The sequence below is a fragment of the Chiloscyllium punctatum genome, chromosome 21 (genome assembly GCF_047496795.1).
Source record: "Chiloscyllium punctatum isolate Juve2018m chromosome 21, sChiPun1.3, whole genome shotgun sequence".
NCBI classification, from domain to species: Eukaryota; Metazoa; Chordata; class Chondrichthyes; order Orectolobiformes; family Hemiscylliidae; genus Chiloscyllium; species Chiloscyllium punctatum.
Genome location: NC_092759.1, coordinates 9,880,363 through 9,904,447, shown reverse-complemented (window position 1 = coordinate 9,904,447; position 24,085 = coordinate 9,880,363). Strand labels below are relative to the sequence as shown.

Below are 24,085 nucleotides of genomic sequence, written 5' to 3'. Positions count from 1 at the left end.
CCCTTCATCAGGAATAAAGGCAGAGAGCCTGAAGCATGGAGAGTTAAGCAAGAGGAGGGTGGGGGTGGGGAGAGAGTAGCATAGAGTATAATGGGTGAGTGGGGGAGGAGATGAAGGTGATAGGTCAAGGAGGAGAGGGTGGAGTGAATAGGTGGAAAAGAAGATAGGCAGGTCAGACAAGTCAAGGAGACAGTAACTGAGCTGCAAGTTTGAAACTAGGATGAGGTGGGGGAAGGGGAAATGAGGAAACTGTTGAAGTCCACATTGATGCCCTGGGGTTGAAGTGTTCCGAGGCGGAAGATGAGGCGTTCTTCCTCCAGGCGTCGGGTGGTGAGGGAGCGGCGGTGAAGGAGGCCCAGGACCTCCATGTCCTCGGCAGAGTGGGAGGGGGAGTTGAAATGTTGGGCCACGGGGCGGTTTGGTTGATTGGTGCAGGTGTCTCGGAGATGTTCCCTAAAGCGCTCTGCTAGGAGGCGCCCAGTCTCCCCAATGTAGAGGAGACCGCATCGGGAGCAACGGATACAATAAATGATATTGGTGGATGTGCAGGTGAAACTTTGATGGATGTGGAAGGCTCCTTTAGGGCCTTGGATAGAGGTGAGGGAGGACGTGTGGGCACAGGTTTTACAGTTCCTGCGGTGGCAGGGGAAAAGTGCCAGAATGGGAGGGTGGGTCATAGGGGGGTGTGGACCTGACCAGGTAGTCACGGAGGTATGATCAGGTCAGCCATAATCTTAGTTGATTGACACGAGTAGGCTCAAGGGGCCGACTCCTGCAAACATAGGTCCAAACGTACTCAGCAAGACAAAGTCCCACTGTGAAGGAAAGCATAAACACTGCCAACTAAATTGCGACACAAAGAATGGTGGGGCAGCTTTTCAGACAGGGTTAGCAAAATTGCTCCACGACCAAACTGAGTTACACAGAATGCAGATAGAGAGAAAAACAAAGGTCAGCAGCAGGAATGGATGAAGTGAGGATTTGGTCAGTACTTGTGACCCATTCCCCAGAGAGCGAATGGGATTCTCTTCACAAGCCAACACACATGATCACATCACTACAATGCTGAACATCGTAGTGGAATTTACAGCACACCAAGCTGGCCATTCAGCCTATAAATATCATGCAGATGCTTTGTTAATCCAGTGTAAAGTTATTATAACTGCCCACATGCTACTTCGACCTCTGCCATCAATTACCTCGATGTTTCCACCAACTCGCGCCAACAAAGGTGGAAGCGGTTTATCCTTCTCACCACGGAGTTGACGCTTGGATTGGCGGCGACCTTCAGAGTCAAAGGAAAAGAAATAAATGTTTTTATTTATAAATCTGTTAGCTAGTAGGACAAGTAAAACCCATATAATGTTCTGCTGCAGGACACTCAGATCACTCTCACGCCACACATTTTTGCTGCAGTGCATCACATCCACACACTGTCTGACACTCTATCAATGGACAGTCCCATTGCAGGGTGTCAAATTCCACTCTCTACACACTAAGGTGTCAGATTCTCTCGCTCTTTACACATGGCCTCTATGAAGATTGTTAGGTTCTTTCTCTCCGAACAGAATCTCTGGTATGGAGCGTCTACATACTCTCCCAACAGTCCCATGTGTCACATCATTTCCACAGGCAGAAGTTAAGCTCGAAGAAAATATTCAAATGCTAACTAACAAATGTATTCAAATGAATGAAAATTTTAAAGTGACCTTCTGGTCTTTCATCAAAGTCTTCATCTTCTTCCTCTGAACCAACCGAATATTCTGATTGGTTGTCTGATACATCATCCTGCCATTCTGTTCATAAGGAAGAAAAGACTACCATTATTTATCTTTCTATCATGCAACTTTGAAAAATGATAAATACATCAGATTCCTTGTGCTAATCATCGATTTTGTAAGGTTCTTTCACATTAGGGTTCCCTTGCCAATTAACTCTCTTTCAAGCTGAACCTTAAGCTTCTAAACTGGTCAATTAAGGAGATTGCTGGAAACAGTACATTGCCAAATGTTTCCTTTTTAACACTGGTACAATTGATGGAGGCACCCGGGAGCTAACACTGACCAGGATCTGACAAAGGCAGCACAGGTATTTCAACATCTCATGCCTGCCATGCACAGCTGCCCTGATGAGGCACTCACCAACATTCAAGGGAGCAAAGCGAATTGAACATAAAAGGCCCAGTCTTTCCTGTAGCCAACTGAACTTTACAACAAATTTCACTTACACATTACTTCACATCCTGCTCCATTGGCACCAGCCCAACCTTACAGGAAAAGAAATTTAACTGAGATTAATGTGCAAGCCTTCAACTCCCTTTCTAACTTGAGAACCTTACATATTAGAAGCTAGTCATTCAGCTCTTCATGCTTGCACCTGCAGAAGCTCTTTTACTTATTTAACCTATTAGCTTGTTGGAGCAAGGCCATACCAGACAGAGATACAGGTTAAGAGACACACTCAGATCAACCAAATGTGAATTCTTCAATCAGCACTATTGGGTCTCTTATCTCATTCTGCAAAGGGTCAGCTGTGAACTGGGTCCAGAGGTGGGAAGATCAGCTTAAATCATGATCCAGTGTGGGAACATTTGACTGGAGATGAACCCTACAGGGGACATACAAGTCACCCACTTTGTTGTGTCTCACAACTTAGTCCTTGGAACACCAAAATGGAAGAAAGCTTGCATTTATGTGGCATCTCTGATGTGACAACGCTAGTTACAGAAAACTACCTTTGAAATGCAGTCACAATTGAAATGCAGGAATTAGTTAACATATAGCAAGCTCCCACACTGTGGCACAGTGGTTAGCACTGCTGCCTCACAGTGCCAGAGAACCAGGTTCAATTCCCACCACAGGCAACTGTGTGGAGTTTGCACATTCTCCATGCCTGCATGGGTTTCCTCCCACAGTCCAAAAATGTGCAGGTTAGGTGAATTGGCCATGCTAAGTTGCCTGTAGTGTTAGGTGAAGGGGTAAATGTAGGTGACGGGGTAAATGTAGGGGAATGGGTCTGGGTGGGTTGCTCTTCGGAGGGTCGGTGTGGATTTGTTGGGCCGAAGGGCCTGTTTCCACACTGAAAGTAATCTAATTAAAAACAACAATGCAATAACATATAAACTATAACAATAAGACTGGTCAGGAATTGCAAATCGGCCAGGGAAAAATCAGGGTAAACTCCTCCACCTCTTCTTCTGATAGTTACCATGGCTATTTTTCCTTTAACCTCAAAGACAAACGAGGTCTTTATTTACTGGCTCATTCAAAAAGCATCACCTCACAGTAAAGTACTTCATCTACACAGAAATGAGGAAGGTAACTAAACATGCATACACAGTTGCAGGTAGTTAGCCACATCCAATTTAAGTTTTAGTAAATCAAATTAAACTTTTCACCTATCTCATGAAAGATTCAAGTTCAGCTTGTGCCCTGTGCAAGCTGTACTGGCTCTCCACTCAGCAGGCAGGGACTACTGGAGTGCGACCATCCGCAAACCAAGCAAAACACAATTGCACTTGGAGTACCCCATTTATCATAACACTGCAGCTGTGATCTTCTGTGCAGAACTGATTATTTCTCTACAACAGGAACTACACTTCATTAGCAGCAAAGTGCTTTCAGATGGGGTCAGGAAATCCAGAACTAGACGGCATAGGCTTAGGGTGAGAGGGTAAAGATATAAAAGAGACCTCAGGGGCAACGTTTTCACACAGAGTGTGGTATGTGTATGGAATGAGCTGCCAGAGGAAGTGGTGGAGGCTGGGACAATTGCAACATTTAAGAGGCATTTGAATGGACATATGAATAGGAAGGGTTTGGAGGGATATGGGCCAGGTGCTGGCAGGTGGGACTAGATTGGGTTGGGATATCTGGTCGGCATGGATGGGTTGGACCGAAGGGTCTGTTCCCATGCTGTACATCTCTACCACTCTATGACTCTATCCCAAGTTCTCAAAATGGCAGAGAAGGCCGAGAGCCAGTTTTCAAAATCATGAGAATTGGAAAGAAACTGCTCCAATTGGTGAAAGAAGAGAGAACAAGAGGACAGATTTATACACAATTGGCAAAACCACATAGGGACTGGAATGCTGAAGACAGGTTTGATCATTGCTTTGAAAACAGAACCATACAAGTATCTGAAATGAAACAAGTTTGTAGTGCTGTGGGAAAAGTAACTGGCATAAATCCAGCAGGGTGAATGACCTCCTTCCATACTTCAGGCAATGCCATAACTCTATAATCGGAGGACAGGCAAAAGTACAATTTAAACTTATAAAATATAGGGGTGAGTTGTCAGAGTCAAAGCCGTTGTGGGATTTGTCACACAGCAAACAGAGGGAGTACTCAGCTGTCAGTCCAGCCCAGGGAATGAGCAATCTGTGATGCCTGCTCAAGCAATGTGGAAAACAAGTCAGTCACCTCCCTCCACAGATGCTGCCAGACCTGCTACATTTCTCCAACATTTTCTCTACTTCAAATTTCCAACATGTTAACTTTCTTGGTTCCAATGAAGTAAAAAGACATCCAAAGGTACACTTAGACTTCGGACAAAAAGAGTGACCTGGGGAATAACTGCTTCTAGTGGCCGTCGATTCAAGAACAAATGGCATGAACTTAAGATATTCAGCACAGAAACAAAGTAAGAGATAAGGAGATTGTGTTTAAAGTATACAAGAGGTTGTTAGCACATGGAATTCCACATGGTGAAAACAGAATCTAGAAAAGAAACTTAAATAAGTATAATGGAAAGGGTAAGGGAAACATCTCTTTCAAAACAGTCTACAACAGGCTCCTCCCATTGCATTATAAAACTCAACCAATCAACTAGATGGGGCAGGGTCGAGAGTGTGGTGCTGGAAAAGCACAGCCAGTCAGACAGCATCACAGGAGCAGGAGGATTGACGTTTCGGGCTTAAGCCCTTCATTAGGAATGAGGGTAGTGGGTCGGGGCTGAGAGAATAATAGGAAGATGGTGGGGTTGGGCGAGGTAGCTGGGAAAGTGATAGGTGGATGAAGAGGAGGAAGATGATGGTAGGTCAGAGGTGGTAGTGATGGACAAGTCTGAAGGGCGTTGTCAATTTGGAGGCTCGGGACTGAGATAATGTGGGGGGAGGGGAATGAGGAAGCTGTTGAAATCCACATTTATCCCGTGTGGTTGCAGGGTCCCTAGATGCAATCGACTAGACGGGCAGGGCAGGGCAAAGCTGGGAAGGGCTGAGCACATGAGATTTTAGCGCCAAAGTTTCCAACTGGCTGGTAGCTCAGCATTTCCACCTGAACCAGGTATGGTCAATCAAATGTCTGTTAGGAAAGCATAGCTCTGCTGTTGACCTTGATCTTCCTGGGCAGCGTCATTGTAGTTGACCTGCTTGCGGACTCGTTTGCCTTTGCCCAGATTCCTTGCCAGGTCCTCCTGCTGCTGCTCATAGTGATGCCGCAGCAGCTTTTCCCAGTAGTCAGGATCCACATTCTCTTCTTGCTTGATGATCTCCCTTTCGATCTCCTCTTCCTACAGTCACAGAAGAAATTTCGATATCATATCCACATTGATAAACTTGTAATTGATTGACTATGACACTTAAGAAATTAAGGACCCTTAAATACTTGTTTCAGTATGGTGTCAAAACTCATGAAATTAACTTGCACAGCATTGACTTTTCATAACTGCATGGAAACGCACAAACAATTCCATGTAGTCAGTCAATATAAGGGAAGAGTCAAAGCTCACCCTAATGCTGAGGTTACTACTTTCTTGAACTGACAATCTTCTGATATCCTGTGTAAACCAAAGGAGAAATCTAATTGAGGTATAAAAGATGCTAAAGCTGTGGGGGTGCAGCAGAGTCCTTAGGTATATTCAAGGCAGAGATAGATAAATTATTGATAAATCAAGGATATCAAGGGTGCAGAGAAAAAAAGATGCGTGGGACCGAATGAATGGCGGAGCAGGCTCAACGGCTAAGCTCATTGTTCCAATTTCTTATCATTTAAAACGGGACTGCCAAAATCAATGCAGATCAGATGTGTCTCCTTACAAGAGAAGAGTTTAAGGCTATGGTTGTGGGAGTGGATTCCCTTTTTTTGCAAAGGCTTGTGAACCTGCAGAATTCAGACCATAGAGGATGCTGGGACACAATACATTTAATGCAAACACAGACATTTTTAATTAATGAGGAACATGTTAAAAGGGTAATTGGGAGCAGGCAGGAGGTGGAGTCAAGGCTCAGATAAGATCCTAGTAAATGGAAGAGTAGGCTTGAGGTGCTGGATTCCCTTCTCCAAACTCAAGTTATATTTAACTACGGAAGTGTTTGGAAAGGGATAGCAACTGGCCCTTAGCATAGACTACATTAAGAAGTGACCTTGAGGGGACTGATGTACAGGAAGGGATGAGAGTTGTCCACCCTGACATCTTGGGTACCTACCCTGTATTTATTAGCAAGAAGGGCTCAAACTATTGATTGACACAGGTTGAACCATTAACCCCAGAAAAAGTGGCATATCAATGGGGTTTTTAAACAAAAATTAATTCATTCAGGGGACGAGGGCATCACTGGTTACGCCAGCATTTATTGTCCATTCCTAATTGCCTAAAGAGTAGTTAAGAGTCAACCAGATTGCTGTGGTTCTGAAGAGGTCTAATGCAGAGCAAACTGGGTAAGGGTGGCAGATTTTCTCCCCTAAAGAGGGCATTAGTGAACTAGATGGGTTTTTCTGACAATTGGCAATGGTTTCATGGTCATCATTTGACTCTTCATTCCAGACTTTTTTAAAAAAAGTGAATTCAAATGCCACCATGGCAGGATTCAAATCTGGGTCCTTAGAACATTATCTGGCTCTCTGAATTAACTGCCCAGTGATAATACCACTAAGGCCATCACCTCCCCATAGGGGCTGAAGACAAGCCACTGCCTACGAAAAGACAAGGGCTTCCTAACATCCCAGCCAGAGGAGAAAAAGAACAAAAAGCAGATGACTTAGTCATACAGATGTACAGCACGGAAACATACCCCTCGGTCCAACTCGTCCATGCCGACCAGATATCGCAACCCATCTAGTCCCCCCTGCCAGCACCCGGCCCATATCCCTCCAAACCCTTCCTATTCATATACCCATCCAGATGCCTCTTAAAATGCTGCAATTGTACCAGCCTCTACCACATCCTCTGGCAGCTCATTCCACACACGTACCACCCTCTGCATGAAAACGTTGCCCCTTAGGTCCTTTTTATATCTTTCCCTTCTCACCCTAAATCTACACACTCTAATTTTGGACTCCCCATCCCAGGGAAAAGATTTTGCCTATTTACCCTATCCATGCTCATTATTTTATAAATCTCTTATGGTCACCCCTCAACCTCTGAAGCTCTTGGGAAAACAGCCCCAACCTATTCAACCTGTCCCTATAGCTCAAATCCTCCAACCCAGGCAACATCCTTGAAAATCTTTTCTGAACCCTTTCAAGTTTCACAATATACTTATGATAGGAAGGAGACCAGAACTGCACACAATATTCCAACAGTGGCCTACCCAATGTCCTGTACAGCCACAACATGACCTCCCAGCTCCTGGACTCAATACTCTGACCAATAAAGGAAATCATACTAAATGCCTTCCTCACTATCCTATCTACCCTAGATTCTATTTTCAAGTAACTATGAATCTGCATTCCAAGGTCTAACCTTGCTAACCAGTCTACCATGAGGAACCTTCTGGATCATGTCCACCACTCTGCCCTCATCAATCCCCTTTGTTACTTCAAAAAACTCAATCAGGTTTGTAAGACATGAGTTCCAACACACAAAGCCATGCTGACTATCCCTAATCAGTCCTTGCCTTTACAAATACATGTAAATTCAGACCCTCAGGATTTCTTCCAACAACCTGACCAGCACAGATGTCATGTTCACCAGTCTATAGTTCCCTAGCTTTTCCTTACCACCTTTCTTAAATAGTGGCACCACGTTAGCCAACCTCTAGTCTTCTGGCACCTCACTTATATCTGTCGATGACACAAATATCTCAGCAAGTGGCCCAACAATCACGTCCTTAGCTGGATCAGAGGGGCAGCTCTCTGATTCTGGTGGTGCTTTTAATTGGAGGATGCCCAATTGGGGGGGGGGGGGGGGGAAAGAGGTGGCGGTGAGGAGGAGAAGAGATGGTGAGAGGGCAGGCTCTTCATGGTGACCTCAGCTATACTATATTGAATAACCACTGTTGGCTATCACTCTGCACTGCAAACTGAGCTAACCAACCTGACGCATACTCAATTTAGAGGACTGTGACAAAATGCAAGACATTTTGATTAAATTTGCCTGCGTATCTGCTCTTGTCCTTCTCTAGGATTGTTGGAGTCCTGTAGTACATGCCAAATAATGCGATTGCTCATTTTTGGTTTTCAAGTTCTACTTGTATGGCTTCATTTGAGGAGCCTTCTAAGACTCAGGCCTCTGAGCTCTAATAGACACCACCACTTTTTAAAAAAAATCTCTTTGCCCACCTTACATGAAGGTCGTATATTCTGGAATACAGGCCTGGAGATTTATAGTGCAGGAAGTGGAGTTGAGGTAGATCAGCAATAATCTTGATGAATACCAAAAGTGGCCTTAAATTGTCAATAGCCCTTCTGTATTTCTATTGCTCATGCCTTTTTCTTAAAGAAAGAAACTATTAGGAATAGGCCATTCAGCACCTCAAACCTTTTGCACTACTCAATTAGATCATGGCTGATCTATATTTTAATTACACCTACTTTCTGGGGCTGCATAAGACTCAATGATCAATCAAACCATCACTTCCATACAGGTGCCCAAAGCACCCAAAAGCTAGTCCCATTTTCTAGCCCTATTTCCATTGCCCTCTAAATTCAACATTTTCAAATATATATTCAATTTGCTTTTGAAAATCACCACTCTCCCAGGCAACCCATTCCTAACAACACTGAGTAAACAAGCTTCTCCTCACCTCACTTCTAGCTCTCTTGCTGAATTGTGACCCCTAATTACTGACATACTAACTACTGAAAATCTGTCTTTACCTTGTGAAAATTGTTCAGAATTTTGAACTTCAATAAGGTCACCTCTTAATCTCGTCTACTCCAAGGAGAATAAGCCCAATTTCTCCGATCTTTCCTCACATTTAATAACCCTCATTTCTGTTATCATTCTAGTCAATCTCCTTTAAAATTAATCTCTCTCCACCACCCCCCGCCCTGAGCTTTAACATCCTTCCTTAAATAAGGATCCCAGAATTGAACACAGTACTCCAAATGTGGTACGATCAATAAATTGCAAAGATGTAGCAGGTCTTCCTTGCTTTTGTATTCTATGCTTCTACTTATAAACCTAAAGGATCTAATGAGCCCTCTTAAATTGTTTCTAATTGCCTGGTCACCTTCAGAGAATCACACACATGAACAAAGGTTCCCTGCCCTCCTATACTCCCCTCAAAAGACATACCATCAAGCCTGTATTGCCTCTATATTTCTTCTACCATAATGCATTACCACACATTTCCCTGCAATGAATTTTATCTGTCATATCTAACCATTTAACCAACTTATCAATGTCCCTCCGAAGTTACTCAGCGTCATTCTTACTATGCACCCCAGCTTAATATCATCTGCAACATCCATCTCCAATTTGCTTACATAAATCAAAAAAGAGTCCCTACTCCAATCCCCAAGGGATATCACTTTTAACTCCTCTCCAAACTGATAAATGCACACCTTCATCTACCCTCTGTTTCTCGTATTTCAAACCTACGGTCTTTGGCTCTAATGCTTCGAGTCAGTTGTGTTTCTCCACAGATGCAGTCCAACTGATTCCTTCCAGTATTCCACATTTCTCAAATCTGCTATATTTGGCTTTTGTATAACCATGATTCCTGATAAAGGGCTTTTGCCCGAAATGCTGATTTTCCTGCTCCTCAGATGCTAAACTGACCTGCTGTGCTTTTTCCAGCACCACTCTAATCTAGACTCTGGTTTCCAGCATCTGCAATCCTTACTTTTGCCTTTTATGTAACCATGTTGTTTGATTCATATTGCATTCATTTTAGGATATATACAGTTCATGGAAGTCATTTCAGATAGATACAGAGAGGGGGTTGTTATTGCACTGTGAGGCAGTACATCTGATAGATTGACTGAGGTACAGAAGTGAACCACTAGTGGTATTACTTTGTATCATACATTGCTCACACACTTTCCAACCCAATTCAGTCAGCCTTGTTTACCTTGTCCTCCTCCCGGACAACATATTGAGCCACTTTGAAGGAGGTGAGGTATTCATTCATACTTTGTATATCTGTGTCCTCTGTTGCATCCTGGTTCCTATCTAGCAGTCGATCAATAGCAGCCCCATCATAGTGGATAACACTGCTGTCTTCATCCTTATTATCACCTGCAAATACATAGAATGAGAGAGCATGAGTCACCTGAGAATTTACACTTTCAGAGATGATGGTAACAACAGTGGATACTGCAGTGGAGCCAAAGTAGAAACAAATGTATTGATCTATACACACTAGGACAACCTAGGTCAGGTTCCTAGCCACACTTGCAGCAAGGACATGGAGGATATCAGTTATATAAAAAAAAGGTGCCAAATGAAAGTGAAACTTTCATTTGTTCCAAGTGACTCAGGTGACCGAGGTGGTAAGATGGCAGTATCATGGATTAAGTAGAATAGCAAAAAAAAGTCAAAGATCTCTGAAAAGAAAGGCTTCAGCAGGGAAATGCTGCATTTCCAAAGGATACAATCTGGGCAAGAGAGAGCACGGGCGAGAGAGAGATGTTGCCAAGTGACAAAGGCCTTTGCCCCCTTTTTCTTCAAAATGCTTCATCTCAAAGTTTGAGTTGAAAAGCCACTGGGAAATGACATCATATGTTGAAAGTTAATAAATGGGAATTCAAAATCTACACTGCTGCATCCAGAAAAGCAACTTTGGCCATCCATGACTGATTAAAGAAGAAATCCCAGTATCAACAGTTCACATGGAATCAACTTCAACTGCAGACCAGCATTTGGGACAATCTGAACAATTGTTGTTCCTGAATTTAACTATTACTTGGCCAAAGTACTTTTGAGATAACATCCAGCAGTTGTGTTATTTCCTCAAATTGGAAGTGGGAGGATGTGGAGGCAGGGTGATGTGTTTTTTCCCTCCCTCCTGGAAGAGAAGCTGTATTTGATTGTATCTTTTGTTAATAACCTTTACTGGAGTAAGTTGTTTGCAATAAATTAGTCACTTGTTATTAAAGGAATTTTGTTGACGTATATCTGACTTATATAGCGCATCATTAAACATCTGATATATAAAATTTAACAATAATCTTTCTTTCTGTGAATTTGATGATCTTCAGCTGTTCCATCAACAATCTCCCGTCCATCAAAACATCAGAAGTTGTGGACCTTCACTGATGATTGCACGATGTTTGGCAACATTCTCAGATACTGAAGCAGTCCATGCCCAAATGCAACAAGACCTATACAACATCAACTTTCCACTTATCAGCCCAATAGTCAACATTTACACTATACAAGGTGCGAGGCAATGACCATCCCCAACAAGAGGGAATCTAATCATTGCCCTTGATGTTCAATGGCTTCACCATTGTGAAATCCCCACCATCAATATCCTGAAAAGGTATCACGGAGTACAAATTGAACTGGACTAGTTATAAAAAAAAACTGTGGCTACAAGAACAAGTCCGAAACTAGGAATTATGCAGCGAGTAACTTACATCCTGATAAAGCCTGTTTGCCATCCATAAGGCACAAGTTAGGAAAATGATGGATTACTCCCCACTTGCTTGGATAGGTGCAGCTCCAACAACGCTAAAGAAACTTGACACCATTCAGGACAAAGCAGACCAGACAAGACTGCAGTCAAATCCACAAACATCCACTCCTTCTACCACCAAAACTCCATCTTGTACCATCTACAAGATACACTGCAGTAATTCACCACAGATCCTTAGACAGTGATTATGGGTTTGGAAGGTACTATCATCCAGAAGGATAAGGGCAAAAGACACATGGTAATAACAGAGCCTTTAAAGTTCCCGTCCAAGCTAGTCAGTATCCTTACTTGGAAATACATTGACCTAGTGACACTGAAGGAACACCAAACTCCTGGAACTCTCTATCTATTGGCAGGGGCCCATCTACAGCAGATAGGCGACAACAGTTCATCACCACCCTCCAGAACAACTAGGGGGTGCACAATGAATGCTGGCCCATTAAAATTAATAATAAACTGCGATAAATACAGTGGGTCAAGGAAAGGATCAATTCATCCCCAAATTGGTCACAACAGCTGTTGCAGATTTTGCACAAAGGAAACCCAAGTCATCACAGAGCACCTTTCCTCTCTTAGTCCTTGTCATTTCTTAGTTTTCCAGCTCCCACTGTATTGAATTCTACAGCACAGAAAATACCTTCCTCATTTCATCATCTCACCCCATCAGCACACCCTTTTATTGCTTTCGCATTATATCTACCCAACGTCAACATTAAATAGATTAGCACTTCTTGTAGAGAGGGTGGTTGAGATGAGAAGAGACTTCACCACATCAGTTCAGCTTCTTCCTTTCTCCCTGACAACTAACTCCACTGCTATGTTTAAGATTGGATTTTCTCTTCAATCTGCTTACCTTCAGTATCTCCTTTGAAGAGTTCTTCTGTTCCAAACTTGAGGATATCATCCAACTCCTGCTTGGTCATGCTACCAGTCTTGGAGCCCAGGCCAGGCCGAACCACCAGGTGAGTTAGCATCATTTTACGTTTAGCCACTTGTGTGATTCGCTCCTCTACAGAGGCGCGAGTGACAAAGCGGTAGATCATCACTTTATTTGCCTGACCAATGCGGTGAGCTCTGCTAAAGGCCTGAAGTACAAATACAGAAATGGGAGGAATGAAGAGACGGGTATGTGAATCAGGAGCATCAACGCAGGACTAAATAAAGTTCAAAACTAAGCTCAAAACACTAGTCATTCCAGAAATTAGGAGGGGCCATTCAGTCCACTGCACCAGCTGGCGTTCAATTAGATTGGATGCAATTTACAGAAGGCCCTCGATTATCCGAAGGATGTGGATGGGGAATATTTCATTCAGTTAATCGACTGCTGGATAGTAGTTTAGCCAAGCATTGGGACCTTGCAATCTCGTTCAGATAAACCGAAATTTGGATAAATGAATGCCGGATAATCAAGGTTCCTCTGTAGTTGCTTGGCTCCTCACCTTGATACTCTTATCCAATGAAAGGACGTCTTTAAATTTTCAATTAACCCTGTCAGATCCACAATGTGTTTTTTTCAGGAGTGTGAGGGAGGAGTTATTGTTCAGATTCCACTTCCTTGTGTGTTAGAGAGTGCTTCTAACAACACCCCTGAATTGGCTAGCTCAAATGTTGAAGTTTTGTCCCCTGGTCTGGACGACTCCTATTCCAGAAGGCCATACCTAAACTACTAGATAACCCAATTGCACCAACTCCTTAATCTTTTATATTCAAAACTTGATCACACAGATACAATGTAGAATAAGTTTAAAGGCTCAGTGTCCAAAGCTACTTTTGAATGCCCACAATCTCAGCACTGGATTGATCTGCCCAGTTCTCTCTTACGGTCCCTATGGCATTAAAAAAAAGTGAAACCTAGACTAGACATGCCTAGACGGATTTGCTTGCAACAGACAGCCTGCCTCCTGCCCTCAACCCCACCACTGATATTATTCTTGTCTCTCACCTGGATGTCATTGTGGGGGTTCCAGTCTGAATCAAAGATGATAACTGTGTCAGCTGTGGCTAAGTTAATTCCAAGCCCCCCAGCTCTAGTTGACAACAGGAAGCAAAACTGCAGAGCTCCCGGAGCTGAGAAAAGACAAATAAATAGTGTAATTGAGCAGAGGGAGAAAAGGCAGTGGGGGGAAGAAAGTGTTAACTCTGCATTTGGGGAAAAAAAGCACAAAAATCTTCAAGGATGGTCTCTGCCACACTCACCATTGAATCGGTCGATAGCTTCCTGCCTCATTGCACCAGTGACACTTCCATCAATCCTTTCATACTTGTAGCCCTCATAGTCCATGAAGTCTTCCAATAAATCCAACATTTTAGTCATCTAAGGAAAAGGCAGCATATAAGGGTGGTAGTACAGGGAATGTGATAACTTTGAGGACAAAGTCCAGTTTAAAAAAGCTTGAAAGGTTGTGATCTATGTAAATGTCAGGGTGCCATGAGTTAATTCAGAGCTTGATGTGGTCTTCACATAGTACATTTCATGATGTTTGCATGGCAATATTGAGTACAGAATCCCTTGCACATTCATGTGGCACTTGTGCATGCCAAGACACTTTGTGTGGCTTTTTCACACAGCATGTAGCTAATGAAGTGTGGCAGATGTAAGATGTGGGCTTTCAGTGTGTCAGACAGCCATTCAGCCTATCCAATCCATGCAAGGTCAGCGACATGTAATGATCGTGAAGTGTTATCTTCTGTATTTTTGATTATCAAGAAGAAGAAACAAAAAGAGGGAGGGTTTTGAAACCAAAGGACTGCGAAAGAAATTATTGAAATTCATACATGGTACTTAAACTGCTACCTTGATCAAGTGGTGGGGATGTGGTTTGTAAATGGCTGAGCATCACTGTGCACTTGCAGAGTGCAATTCAGTCAAGAACAAGTAGCTAATTGTTTTGGGTAACTGTGACTGGTCATGGATGCCAAAGGTCATCACCCAGACAGCAACTCTCCAATTAGTTCCTGGAGAGACAAACAGCTTATGCATATGCAAATGACAAAGGTAGAAGCTCTCTCGGGCCTCTGGTGGTCTGTCTCCCACTCTGATAAGAAAATCCGATGGTAAAGGAAATCCAGTTGCTTCTTCTATCAGTTGTGTGTTGTTGCCTTTAACCAGTCAGATTTCATAATTGGTAAATCAGTTGCTCAGTGTCTCATGTGATACAGAGAAAGGACCTGAAGGACAACCTTGGAGAATGAAAGGAAACAGAAGGAATATTTCTCTGAACCCTGAGGGCTGGCACAATTCAGTTGTTTTCTCAGTATGTTTTGCTCCTCCATTAAACGCTACTTTTTTTCTTCATCTGCCATGCGCATTAGGGGATTTTTAGAAGCGAATTAAAGTTTTAACACAGAGCTTTAATGTCAACAGTTCATATTGTTTAACTATGGTTAGCATCTATTTATTTGTAATAAATAGCAGTTCTTGTTTAGTACAGAAACTAGTTAAGTGCAGGTTCATGTTGTCTGTTCAACAAAGTCTCTCAGGCAGGTAACTGGGGATTTTGACGACCTTTATAAAATTTAACTTTTATGGCAACTCTGGAATTAGGAGGGGCTTGCCTTCCAGCATGCTACTCCAATGAGGCCTAACATACTAAAACAACAGGATTTTCTTTTGACATGTTATTAGCTTAATTATTAAATTCTAGGAAGATCCTTATTCATTATTTCCAGCCAAATCACAATGTTATCATGTTATTATTTTACTAGAAGTATTGACCAGATCAATTCTGCAGTTAAGATATTTTCATTCATCTATCACCTCCCAATTTGCCGACTCAATTCAGATTCTGAACAGTCCAGCACTAAGGTGGTGAACTAAGCTCCAAAACAGACAGCAGCAACATGCCTGAAGTCAAGATGGACTTCAAATCATCTCCAACAATTCATATTCTGAACAAGAGTGCCCCAACCCCATCTTTCATTGGTGTGGTGTTGCACTGCATAGCTGGAAAGTGAACAGCTTAGTGGGAACATAAAAATTAACCATATCACCCGTACGACCGTAGAACTGGCGGAACGAATCAGAAGGTTTGGCTTTAAGTACTAATATGAAAAGTGAGCACTGAAGACATGAGCCATCTGAGAAAATCTCAGCACCCTAAGCCTGAGAGTAGCTGTACCTGAGAAAATCTCAGCACCCTAAGCCTGAGAGTAGCTGTACCTGAGAAAATATCAGCACCCTGTGACCCTGGGCTTTCAGTTTCTTCAGCATCTTCTGGAGGAGTGTTAACTTCCCTGATGACTTGATCAGCCCACTGCCTTCATACGCACCATTTGGCAACTTTGCAGACTCCTGCAGCAGAGGAAAACAAAGCAGCAGAGTCAGAACAGACCTCTAATCGTATCAGTGCTGAGTTACAACATCAAAATTAGCAGAATTGCTAATGTTCACCATATCTTATTAGCTTCTGTACCCTTTTAGTAAAAAGCTCCAGCACCACAGAGTTTCGCTTCCCTTTTCTCCCGCCACCCATTCCAGAAGGGTATGTATTCTGATTTCTTGCCCAAGAGCCTAAGCAACACAAATGGCCTAGACAGCATGGGAGAGTGGGGAGGGTAACACATCAGAAACTGTTCTCCCTCCCCACAATACCACAACTGAAATAATTATCTGATCATAAGCTTGTTATTGAGGGACTCTGCAGTTTTATTTTAAATTCTACTGCTCACATTTCTGCACTAAACTTCTCCATTTCCTGTTGTGGCCAAATTGTATCAACTTCCCAAAGAAAATGCACCAAATTCTCATACCAACCATAGGATCATGCACTCTCCCTCCTCATCAACCCATGTTCAATGTTCTGGTCTGTCTGCTGTCTACTTATCAGTGATAGTTCAGGACTGTTCACAGTACTCCAGAGGAAACTAGGTGTCAGCGTTCAATTCTATAGAAAATGCAGCACAGGAAGGACATACTGGCAGGAGCAGATGAGACAAGGATTCAAACAGTGATGTAAACCTGGATTACGCTCCATTGAGTACAGAAAATTAAGGAGTGATCTACTCAAAATGTTAGAATAAAAATGACTCCATTCAGTTATAGAGAAAAACTACCATCTGAGGTAGGGAAGGTAAAAGTGTCTAGAACATGAGACAGAACTTTAGAATTTGAGCCAGGCTGTTGAGAGGCGATGCCACAAGGTGAAGCAGAAATCTAGAACTCTTACCCAAAAAACCTGTTGAGAGGGAAATTATATGAAATAACATCATCCATTGAGCCCTTTCAGTCTAATCCACCATTGAATAAAATTGTTGCTAATTGGTTTGTTTTGAATTCTACATCTCCAATTACCTTCAACAAACTTTGATCCCTTCTTCTAAAAAGTGAATCTACCCATGTCTGCCAATAGCACGTTTTCAATTCCCACATTAACCGAGTTGACCATTAAAAGGTCTCTCCTTCTCCCCCTTTCCCTGAGGTGTGATGACCTGGAGGTCAAACTACCCATTATTTTTCTCTAATGAGAGATCAGCCCTGTGGTCGTCTAGGACTACAGCAACTTTGCCTTTGTAACAACCTCTGAAATGTTTTTAAGACAACAACCACACATCCACCATCTCCTGGAGGCAGAGTTTCAAAGACCCACAACCTTTAAAGAAATTACCCTCATCATAGTCTTGAAAGAATGATCCCTTTGTTTTGAAAAAGTGTCCATTAGTTCTGAACTCATTCATAAAAAGAAACATCCTTTTCCACATAAGTTAATGCCAACATTCAGGATCTTATAGACTTCAATAAAGTTGTCTCTCACTCAAACTCCAGTGGAAACAAACCCAGCATGGGACATTAACACGTCACGTGAATGGGTGAATAGGTGACAGTTGAGATTCAACTTGGGAAAGTGAGAGGTGACGCATTTTGGTCATAAGAACACAAAAGTCAATACAAAGTAAAGGGTACAACTCTAAAGAGCAAGGATACCATGTGAACTTGACACTTATCACGCCTCAGCTGGAGTGCTGTGTACAGGTGTGGGCACCACATGATACGAAAGACACGAATGCATTGGAGTATACACAGAAGTGATTTACTAGAATCACTCCAGGTAAGAAACCGGAGTTAGGAGGATAGATTGAAGTAGTAGGGCTGATCTTCCCAAAACAAATATTCAGAGACAGAGACAGAGACAGAGACAATCTCACTGAGATTTTCAAAATCATAAGCGGGCTGGACAGAGTAGATACGACAAAGCCAGCTCCTCTTGTAAAAAGAGGGGTGCAAATTGAAAGTGGTGTGCAGACAAAGCAAAGTTAGTGTGAGGAAACATTTTCCCCCCGCCATAGTGACTCATTAGGGTATGAAATACACAACCTGGAAACATGGAGGGAGGTTCAATGAGGCATTCAAAAGTGCATTGGATGGTCTTTTTTGGATATTAAATGGTGCACAGTGACACAGGAAAAGGGTAGGAAACTGGCACTAGAGAGAGAGTTTGGTGCTTCCCTCATAAGACAGCTTGCTCATTCCAGAATCAATCTGGTGATCCTCCTCTGAATTTCCTCAATGTTCATACAATGTTGCTTAAATAAGGAATTAAAACTGCACAAAGTATTCAAGATGCAGTTTGACCAAAACCCTATATGTTTTGCTTCAGTTATGTTCAATGTCTCTGGTGTTAAAGGATAGCATTCCATTAAAAGTGTGAAAGAGGTTAATGTTAAAGAGCCTCAACTAAAACTAACTATTGCTTGGCACAGTTGCCTTTCATGGACACCAGGACATAAAACCCTCTCATTATTGGCTATATACTTGTTAAGATCCTAGTCAATAAGCAAAAATAAAGCAAGCAGCTGGATCAAATGCAGGCCACTAAGTTGGGACTGAGAAAGAAACATACCAGAGTGATCACCTACCATAGCAGCCACAGGGAAGAGATAAGGATGGTTACAACATTTCTTCAGATCCATCATAATATTCAGCAATGACACCTGATTTCCACCACCTTTCGAGTTCAGCGCATCAAAGTTTCTTGTCAGAATAAATTTATAGTACTTTCTGAAAAATAGTATAGAGATTATAGATAAGGCAGCACTTCTTCCTACTCCTCATTACACCTGGGGAAGAGGTGGTGAGGTAAGTTAAAACAACCGGCAGCTAAAAGGAACTGGAGTACATTACTTTTTAAAGAAGCTAAGTGGAGGTTTCACCAAATAGGGAACTAAAATACAATTATTTCTGAGAGGGGCAATACAGGAATGAGAAGACATGAGTACAAGAAGACATGAGTGCACTACCTCACCAAAGCTAAGAATTAGAAAATTCACTGTGACACACAAGTGAAACAAATTCCACTCGTGATCAATTAGGGTCGGTTAGATATTTCTTAAATTAACCTATTTTATTGTACACTTCTGGCGTTGGTGGGACTTGAATCTAGTCTCCTGGTCCAGAGACAGGAACACTACCAATGCACCACACGAGATCCTCCCTTAATGTCAATAAGCAAAAATAAAGCAAGCAGCTGGATCAATATTCAGCCTCATTGAGGGCTCGAGTGATATCAAAGCCCCTGCTCGTTTGTTTGTACTTCTTGAGAAAGTTACAAGGCTGAGAAGATAAAATAAAGTGGAAAGACTGGAGAAGTTTTAAAATACTTGGCAAAAAGAAAAAGCACTTATAAACAAAAATAAAAACGGAGCCAGCTGCTACAAAGGGCAGTGGAAACACATTCAATACCTTTCAAAAGAGAATCATTGAATACTTGAAAGAGCAACATTTCCCAGACTGTAGGTGGAAAATAACTGATGAGCTCTTTTCAAGAATGTCACAATAAGCCCAATGGGCCAAATGATCCCCTCCTATGCTCTATAGTAGGAATAGATGAATATGCATTCACACTTCACAAGCCCAGTTTTGAAATAAAGTTGAAGCTGTAATATCCAATGCTGCACCAGAAACTGATCATGAAGGCCAAAAGCTGATTGGAAAGCCAAGTGGAGTGAGTACACCTCTTCCAGAAAGCCTCCAGCCCAGTTTCAGCAGGGACAGATTTACAGATTCAGGATGCACTTATGGCACAAGTTTAGCATCAATGTAAAGGGAAGCTATTTCACATTGGTAACAGAGAGAGATAGGAGGTCGACTGGGAAGAAAGTCAACGATGGACTAAACACAGCCCTGGATGGAAGGAATTGGATAAGTTGAATGGGTTTCACACTCCAGAATGTTCACTCCACCTGCCAGTAAGAATCTTGTCCCGAAAGTAAAGGATACCATTTAGGGACAAAGGCCTAGCTAATGATTACTTACTTCTGCATCGCACTCAACTCCACACGCACAATCAGTTCTGTCTTGGACGGCATATTCTTGAAAACATCAGTTTTAAGGCGTCGAAGCATGTGGGGACCAAGGAGATCGTGGAGCTTCTTGATCTGGTCTTCTTTTGAGATGTCAGCAAATTCTTCAAGGAAACCCTCTAGGTTACTGAAAAAGAAAGGGAGTGAGAGCCAGGCTTTGGGTGGTCACTCAACCAACAGGACTTGAATCTTCTCTAGCTGTTCAAGCTATTGCACCATTAACAATGCCAATTGTATAATACCAATATAGTGCCTTTGCGACTTCAAAGCTCCCCAAAAGACTTCAGAGTTTTAAACTTTGTTTTTAGTTTCTAAATTTCATTTAGTGACATGAAGGTAGGTGACCTAAAGCATGATCAAAGAGGGAGCAGTTAAGATGTAGCTTATTGAAGGAGGAGATGGGTTTATAAAAGGGAATTAGAGTATTTAACTGATGCCAATGGTGGTGCCGAATGCCCAGATTGCACAAGAGTCCAGAGTTGCTAACTGAGGGAGTTAATTAAACCTGAAACTCCCAGAAGTCTTTCAAATCACTAGCATTCAACTACAGGCAGGAAGTCCAAAAGAGCCAGAAGGAAGGGGGAGATGCAGATTTAGACTGGTGCAGCTCCAGCACAGTGCTGAGACAATGTTGCATCGTCAGCTAAAGGAAATTACTAGGCTGAAGCAGTATTCTGCATTTCATTTAATTGAGAGATATTTTTCCCCTAAATTGACATAATTTGAGACTATTTGAAGCACACATTACGTTCCCATTTGTATGCAGTAACATCTACAGTCAACAGGGGTTTTTCCTTTAGAAAACTGCACAAATTAGTTTGTTCTTCAATGCCATTTTCCAGCCTTCTCCCCACAACCCTTACCAATCAAGAATCTTTCTAGCTTGGTCTTAAGTGTAACGATAAGCTGATAAATACCATCAGGGTAAGGATAGATTAGCTGCCTAGCAAAAAAGAGAATAGGGATAAAGCCTTTTACAGCATTGAGTTCCACAGATTCACTACCCTCTGGCTGAAGAAGCTCGTCTTATCAGTTCCAATGGGTTCTTCCTTCACTCTGAGGCTATGCCCTCAGGTCCTATTTTCTTCAACTAGTCAAAAGATCATCTCAAGTCCACTCTATCCAAGCTTCTCAGTATTATGCAAGTTTCAATATGATCCCCTCTCATCCTAAAACTCCAATCATTACAAAGCTCTCAACTGCTCCTCAACAAGAGCTCAACCCTCCTTACAAATGGGGCCCAAAGCTGCACACAATATTTCAAATGCAGTCTCTGACCAGAGCCTTAGCAGTGTTAACATTGCATTTGCCTTCCCAACTGCCAACTGAACCAGGAGGTCAACCTTAAGAGAATCCTGAACTAGGACTGCTAAGTCACTTTATGCTTCAGATTGCAGAAGCCTTTCCCCATTTAGAAAATAGTCTATGCCTCTATTCTTTCTACAAAAGTGTGCAAAGTAATCTCTGACTTTCCAACATTGTATTCCATCTGTCACTTTTTTGTCCACTCTCCTAGCCTTTCCAAATCCTTCCGTAACCACCCCACTTCCTCAACTATCAGTCTAGCCATCTACCTTGCATCATCTGTAAACTTAGCAACAATATCCTCAGTTCTTCTGTCCAGACCATTAAATGTTTAACAAGAATAGTTTTCTGTACCGCCTCCTTCTGCATTGCAGCCAATCGATCCATGCCAGCACCTTACCCTTGATCTTATTTAGCAGCCCCCTGTGGTACCCTTGTCAACATTGACCTAAGTGGATAACTTAATGGCCAAGGAATGGTCTCATCTGCCCTCTCAGGTAGGAAAACACAGCCAATATTAATGTTTCCAATGGTTCTGAATACCAACATCTCGTAAGGTTTTACTTTTATTTTAAACACACCTTTACAGGCTTGAAGTATTACAAATGCTTATTCTTTCAAATGAATAATAAAATAAAAGGAGTCTCAACAGATGTTACCGCACAAATCCAATTTGAAAAAGAGCAGAGCTCACACCGATGCAAGGAATTTTGCAAAAGAAAATCACTAACACAAAATTTGGTTAATATCACATTGCTATTTGTGACAGCTTTTCCTAGGAATTACAACACAACTACACTTTATAACCAATTAAGTTTCCTTTTGCAAAAAAAAAGCCCTAAGTTCCCAAACGTGGAAGGTCAAAAGTCCCTCCTTTCCCTGCCATTTTTAAAATGGCACTTACTTGAAACGATCAGGCGTGAGAAAGTTGAGCAAATGGAAGAGTTCTTCTAGGTTATTTTGAAGCGGTGTTCCTGTCAGCAACAACTTCCAGTCAATCTTATAAGCGTTCAACACTCTGAAAAACTGAATCATTATTAAGTCAGCACGATCATCAGGATGTCTGTGTTACCTCAATTTGCATGTTCTCAGAGCTCAATACATGGCTCTAAGGAGCAAAAGTAAGTAACTTATAGCAGGCGAGCCCAGACTTTGACTTGGCCGTAGAACTCTGAAGCAAAATGGTTGTAGGTTCAATTCTGCCTCCAGAGACTGTAACAAATGATCCAGGCTCATATTCACAGCTTTTTAAAAAAAAATTCAATTGCATTACATGGGAGTCACTGGCCGGCCAGCATGTTTTGCCCAGCCCCCAGTAAGGAGGGAGCTGTGCATTATTGGAGGGTGCCATCTTTCAGGTGAGGTGAGGTGAGGGGAGGTGTAAACTCAATATCCTGGTTGCTTTCAGATTGTCTGGTTTTTTTTGCAAAGAACAGGACAGGAGGTATTGCCCCAGCTATCTGACTGAACACCTGTTTCAGCTGATGGGCGGCACGGTGGCTCAGTGGTTAGCATTGCTGCCTCGCAGTGCCAGTGATCTGGGTTCAATTCCTGCCTCAGGCAACTGTGTGGAGTTTGCACATTCTACCAGTGTCTGCGTGGGTTTCCTCTGGGTGCTCCGGTTTCCTCCCACAGTCCAAAAATGTGCAGGTTAGGTGAATTGGCCATATTAAATTGCCCGTAGTGTTTCGTGAAAGGGTAAATAGGTCAGGGTGGGTCGGTGTGGACTGTTTGGGCCGAAGGGCCAGTTTCCACACTAAGTAATCTAAATCTAATCTAATCACTGGACTGGGTTGTCTGGTCATCAGCATACAAACTTGTTTCTGGGAGTTTGTTGTATTCACTGTTGTGGGAAGGTATGTACACTTCTGTACAAAGCTGCACACCACTGGGGGACGCTGACAGGTAGTGCACAAGTCACCTTCTGACTTTGAAGGATTTTTTCAGTGACTCACCGAGTCACTCAGTTGGGAAGTAGGGATGAACTATAAATTCGCCTTCAAAAATATCACTCATCCCACACACAGCTGTGCAGTGGTTATGTTAGCAGACTAATGTAATCCAGAGGTTTGCAGGAATAACTGAGAATTTAAGTTCAAGCTCCTCTGTAACAGCATGAGGATTTATATTGTGCTCTTCTAAATGTTTGAAAATAAACTGAAGAAATAACCATGAAACTACTAGATTATTGCAAGATCTACACTGACTCAGTAACATTTGGTCAGAAGCGTGGAGGTCTTGTACAACGGTTAGGTTTTAAGCAGTCTCCTTTGTTTATTCTTTCACGGGCTGCAGGCATCAGCATGTCTTCAATCCCAATTTTTAATGCTTAGAGAATGGGGAGGAGAAACAAACAGACAGACATGTGAATAGCAGAAGAAAATGGCCCTCTAAAAGTCACCTTGCAGGTGTTATTTTCTGGTTAGAGACTAAAATCTTTAGATAGGAAAGAGAACTGGAGGATGCTGAAAGGAATCATTACCAGAATGGGCCTTGCTACTAGAAGTTGGTTACACTTTTGAGGGAAACTGCTTCCAAAACAGACACTGAGCTTTACAACTTAATGAAACAAGTAAGCAAGCCTGATGGAGGCTGGGTGTTACAGGCAGTTCCCAGATTGCTAAAAGATTCCGTTCAGGAGTCCATCTGCAAATCAATGTGTACACAATACAGGGCAAC

General features: G+C 42.4%; 1 protein-coding gene across 8 annotated transcripts in view; it reads right to left on the bottom strand.

Moving 5' to 3' along the window:
* chd3 (chromodomain helicase DNA binding protein 3) overlaps positions 1–24,085 on the bottom strand; it is a 117,800-nt gene that overhangs the window by 33,892 nt on the left and 59,823 nt on the right. For all 8 annotated transcript variants that reach the window (XM_072591517.1, XM_072591524.1, XM_072591519.1 and 5 more), the window contains 11 exons: positions 22,311–22,432; positions 20,055–20,228; positions 18,659–18,800; positions 15,966–16,097; positions 14,003–14,120; positions 13,749–13,873; positions 12,660–12,891; positions 10,238–10,404; positions 5,334–5,511; positions 1,710–1,796; positions 1,200–1,285 (listed from right to left, as the gene is read on the bottom strand). In XM_072591517.1, the coding sequence (XP_072447618.1) occupies positions 1,200–1,285; positions 1,710–1,796; positions 5,334–5,511; positions 10,238–10,404; positions 12,660–12,891; positions 13,749–13,873; positions 14,003–14,120; positions 15,966–16,097; positions 18,659–18,800; positions 20,055–20,228; positions 22,311–22,432 (1,563 nt within the window). The remainder of the gene's footprint in view (positions 1–1,199; positions 1,286–1,709; positions 1,797–5,333; positions 5,512–10,237; positions 10,405–12,659; positions 12,892–13,748; positions 13,874–14,002; positions 14,121–15,965; positions 16,098–18,658; positions 18,801–20,054; positions 20,229–22,310; positions 22,433–24,085) is intronic.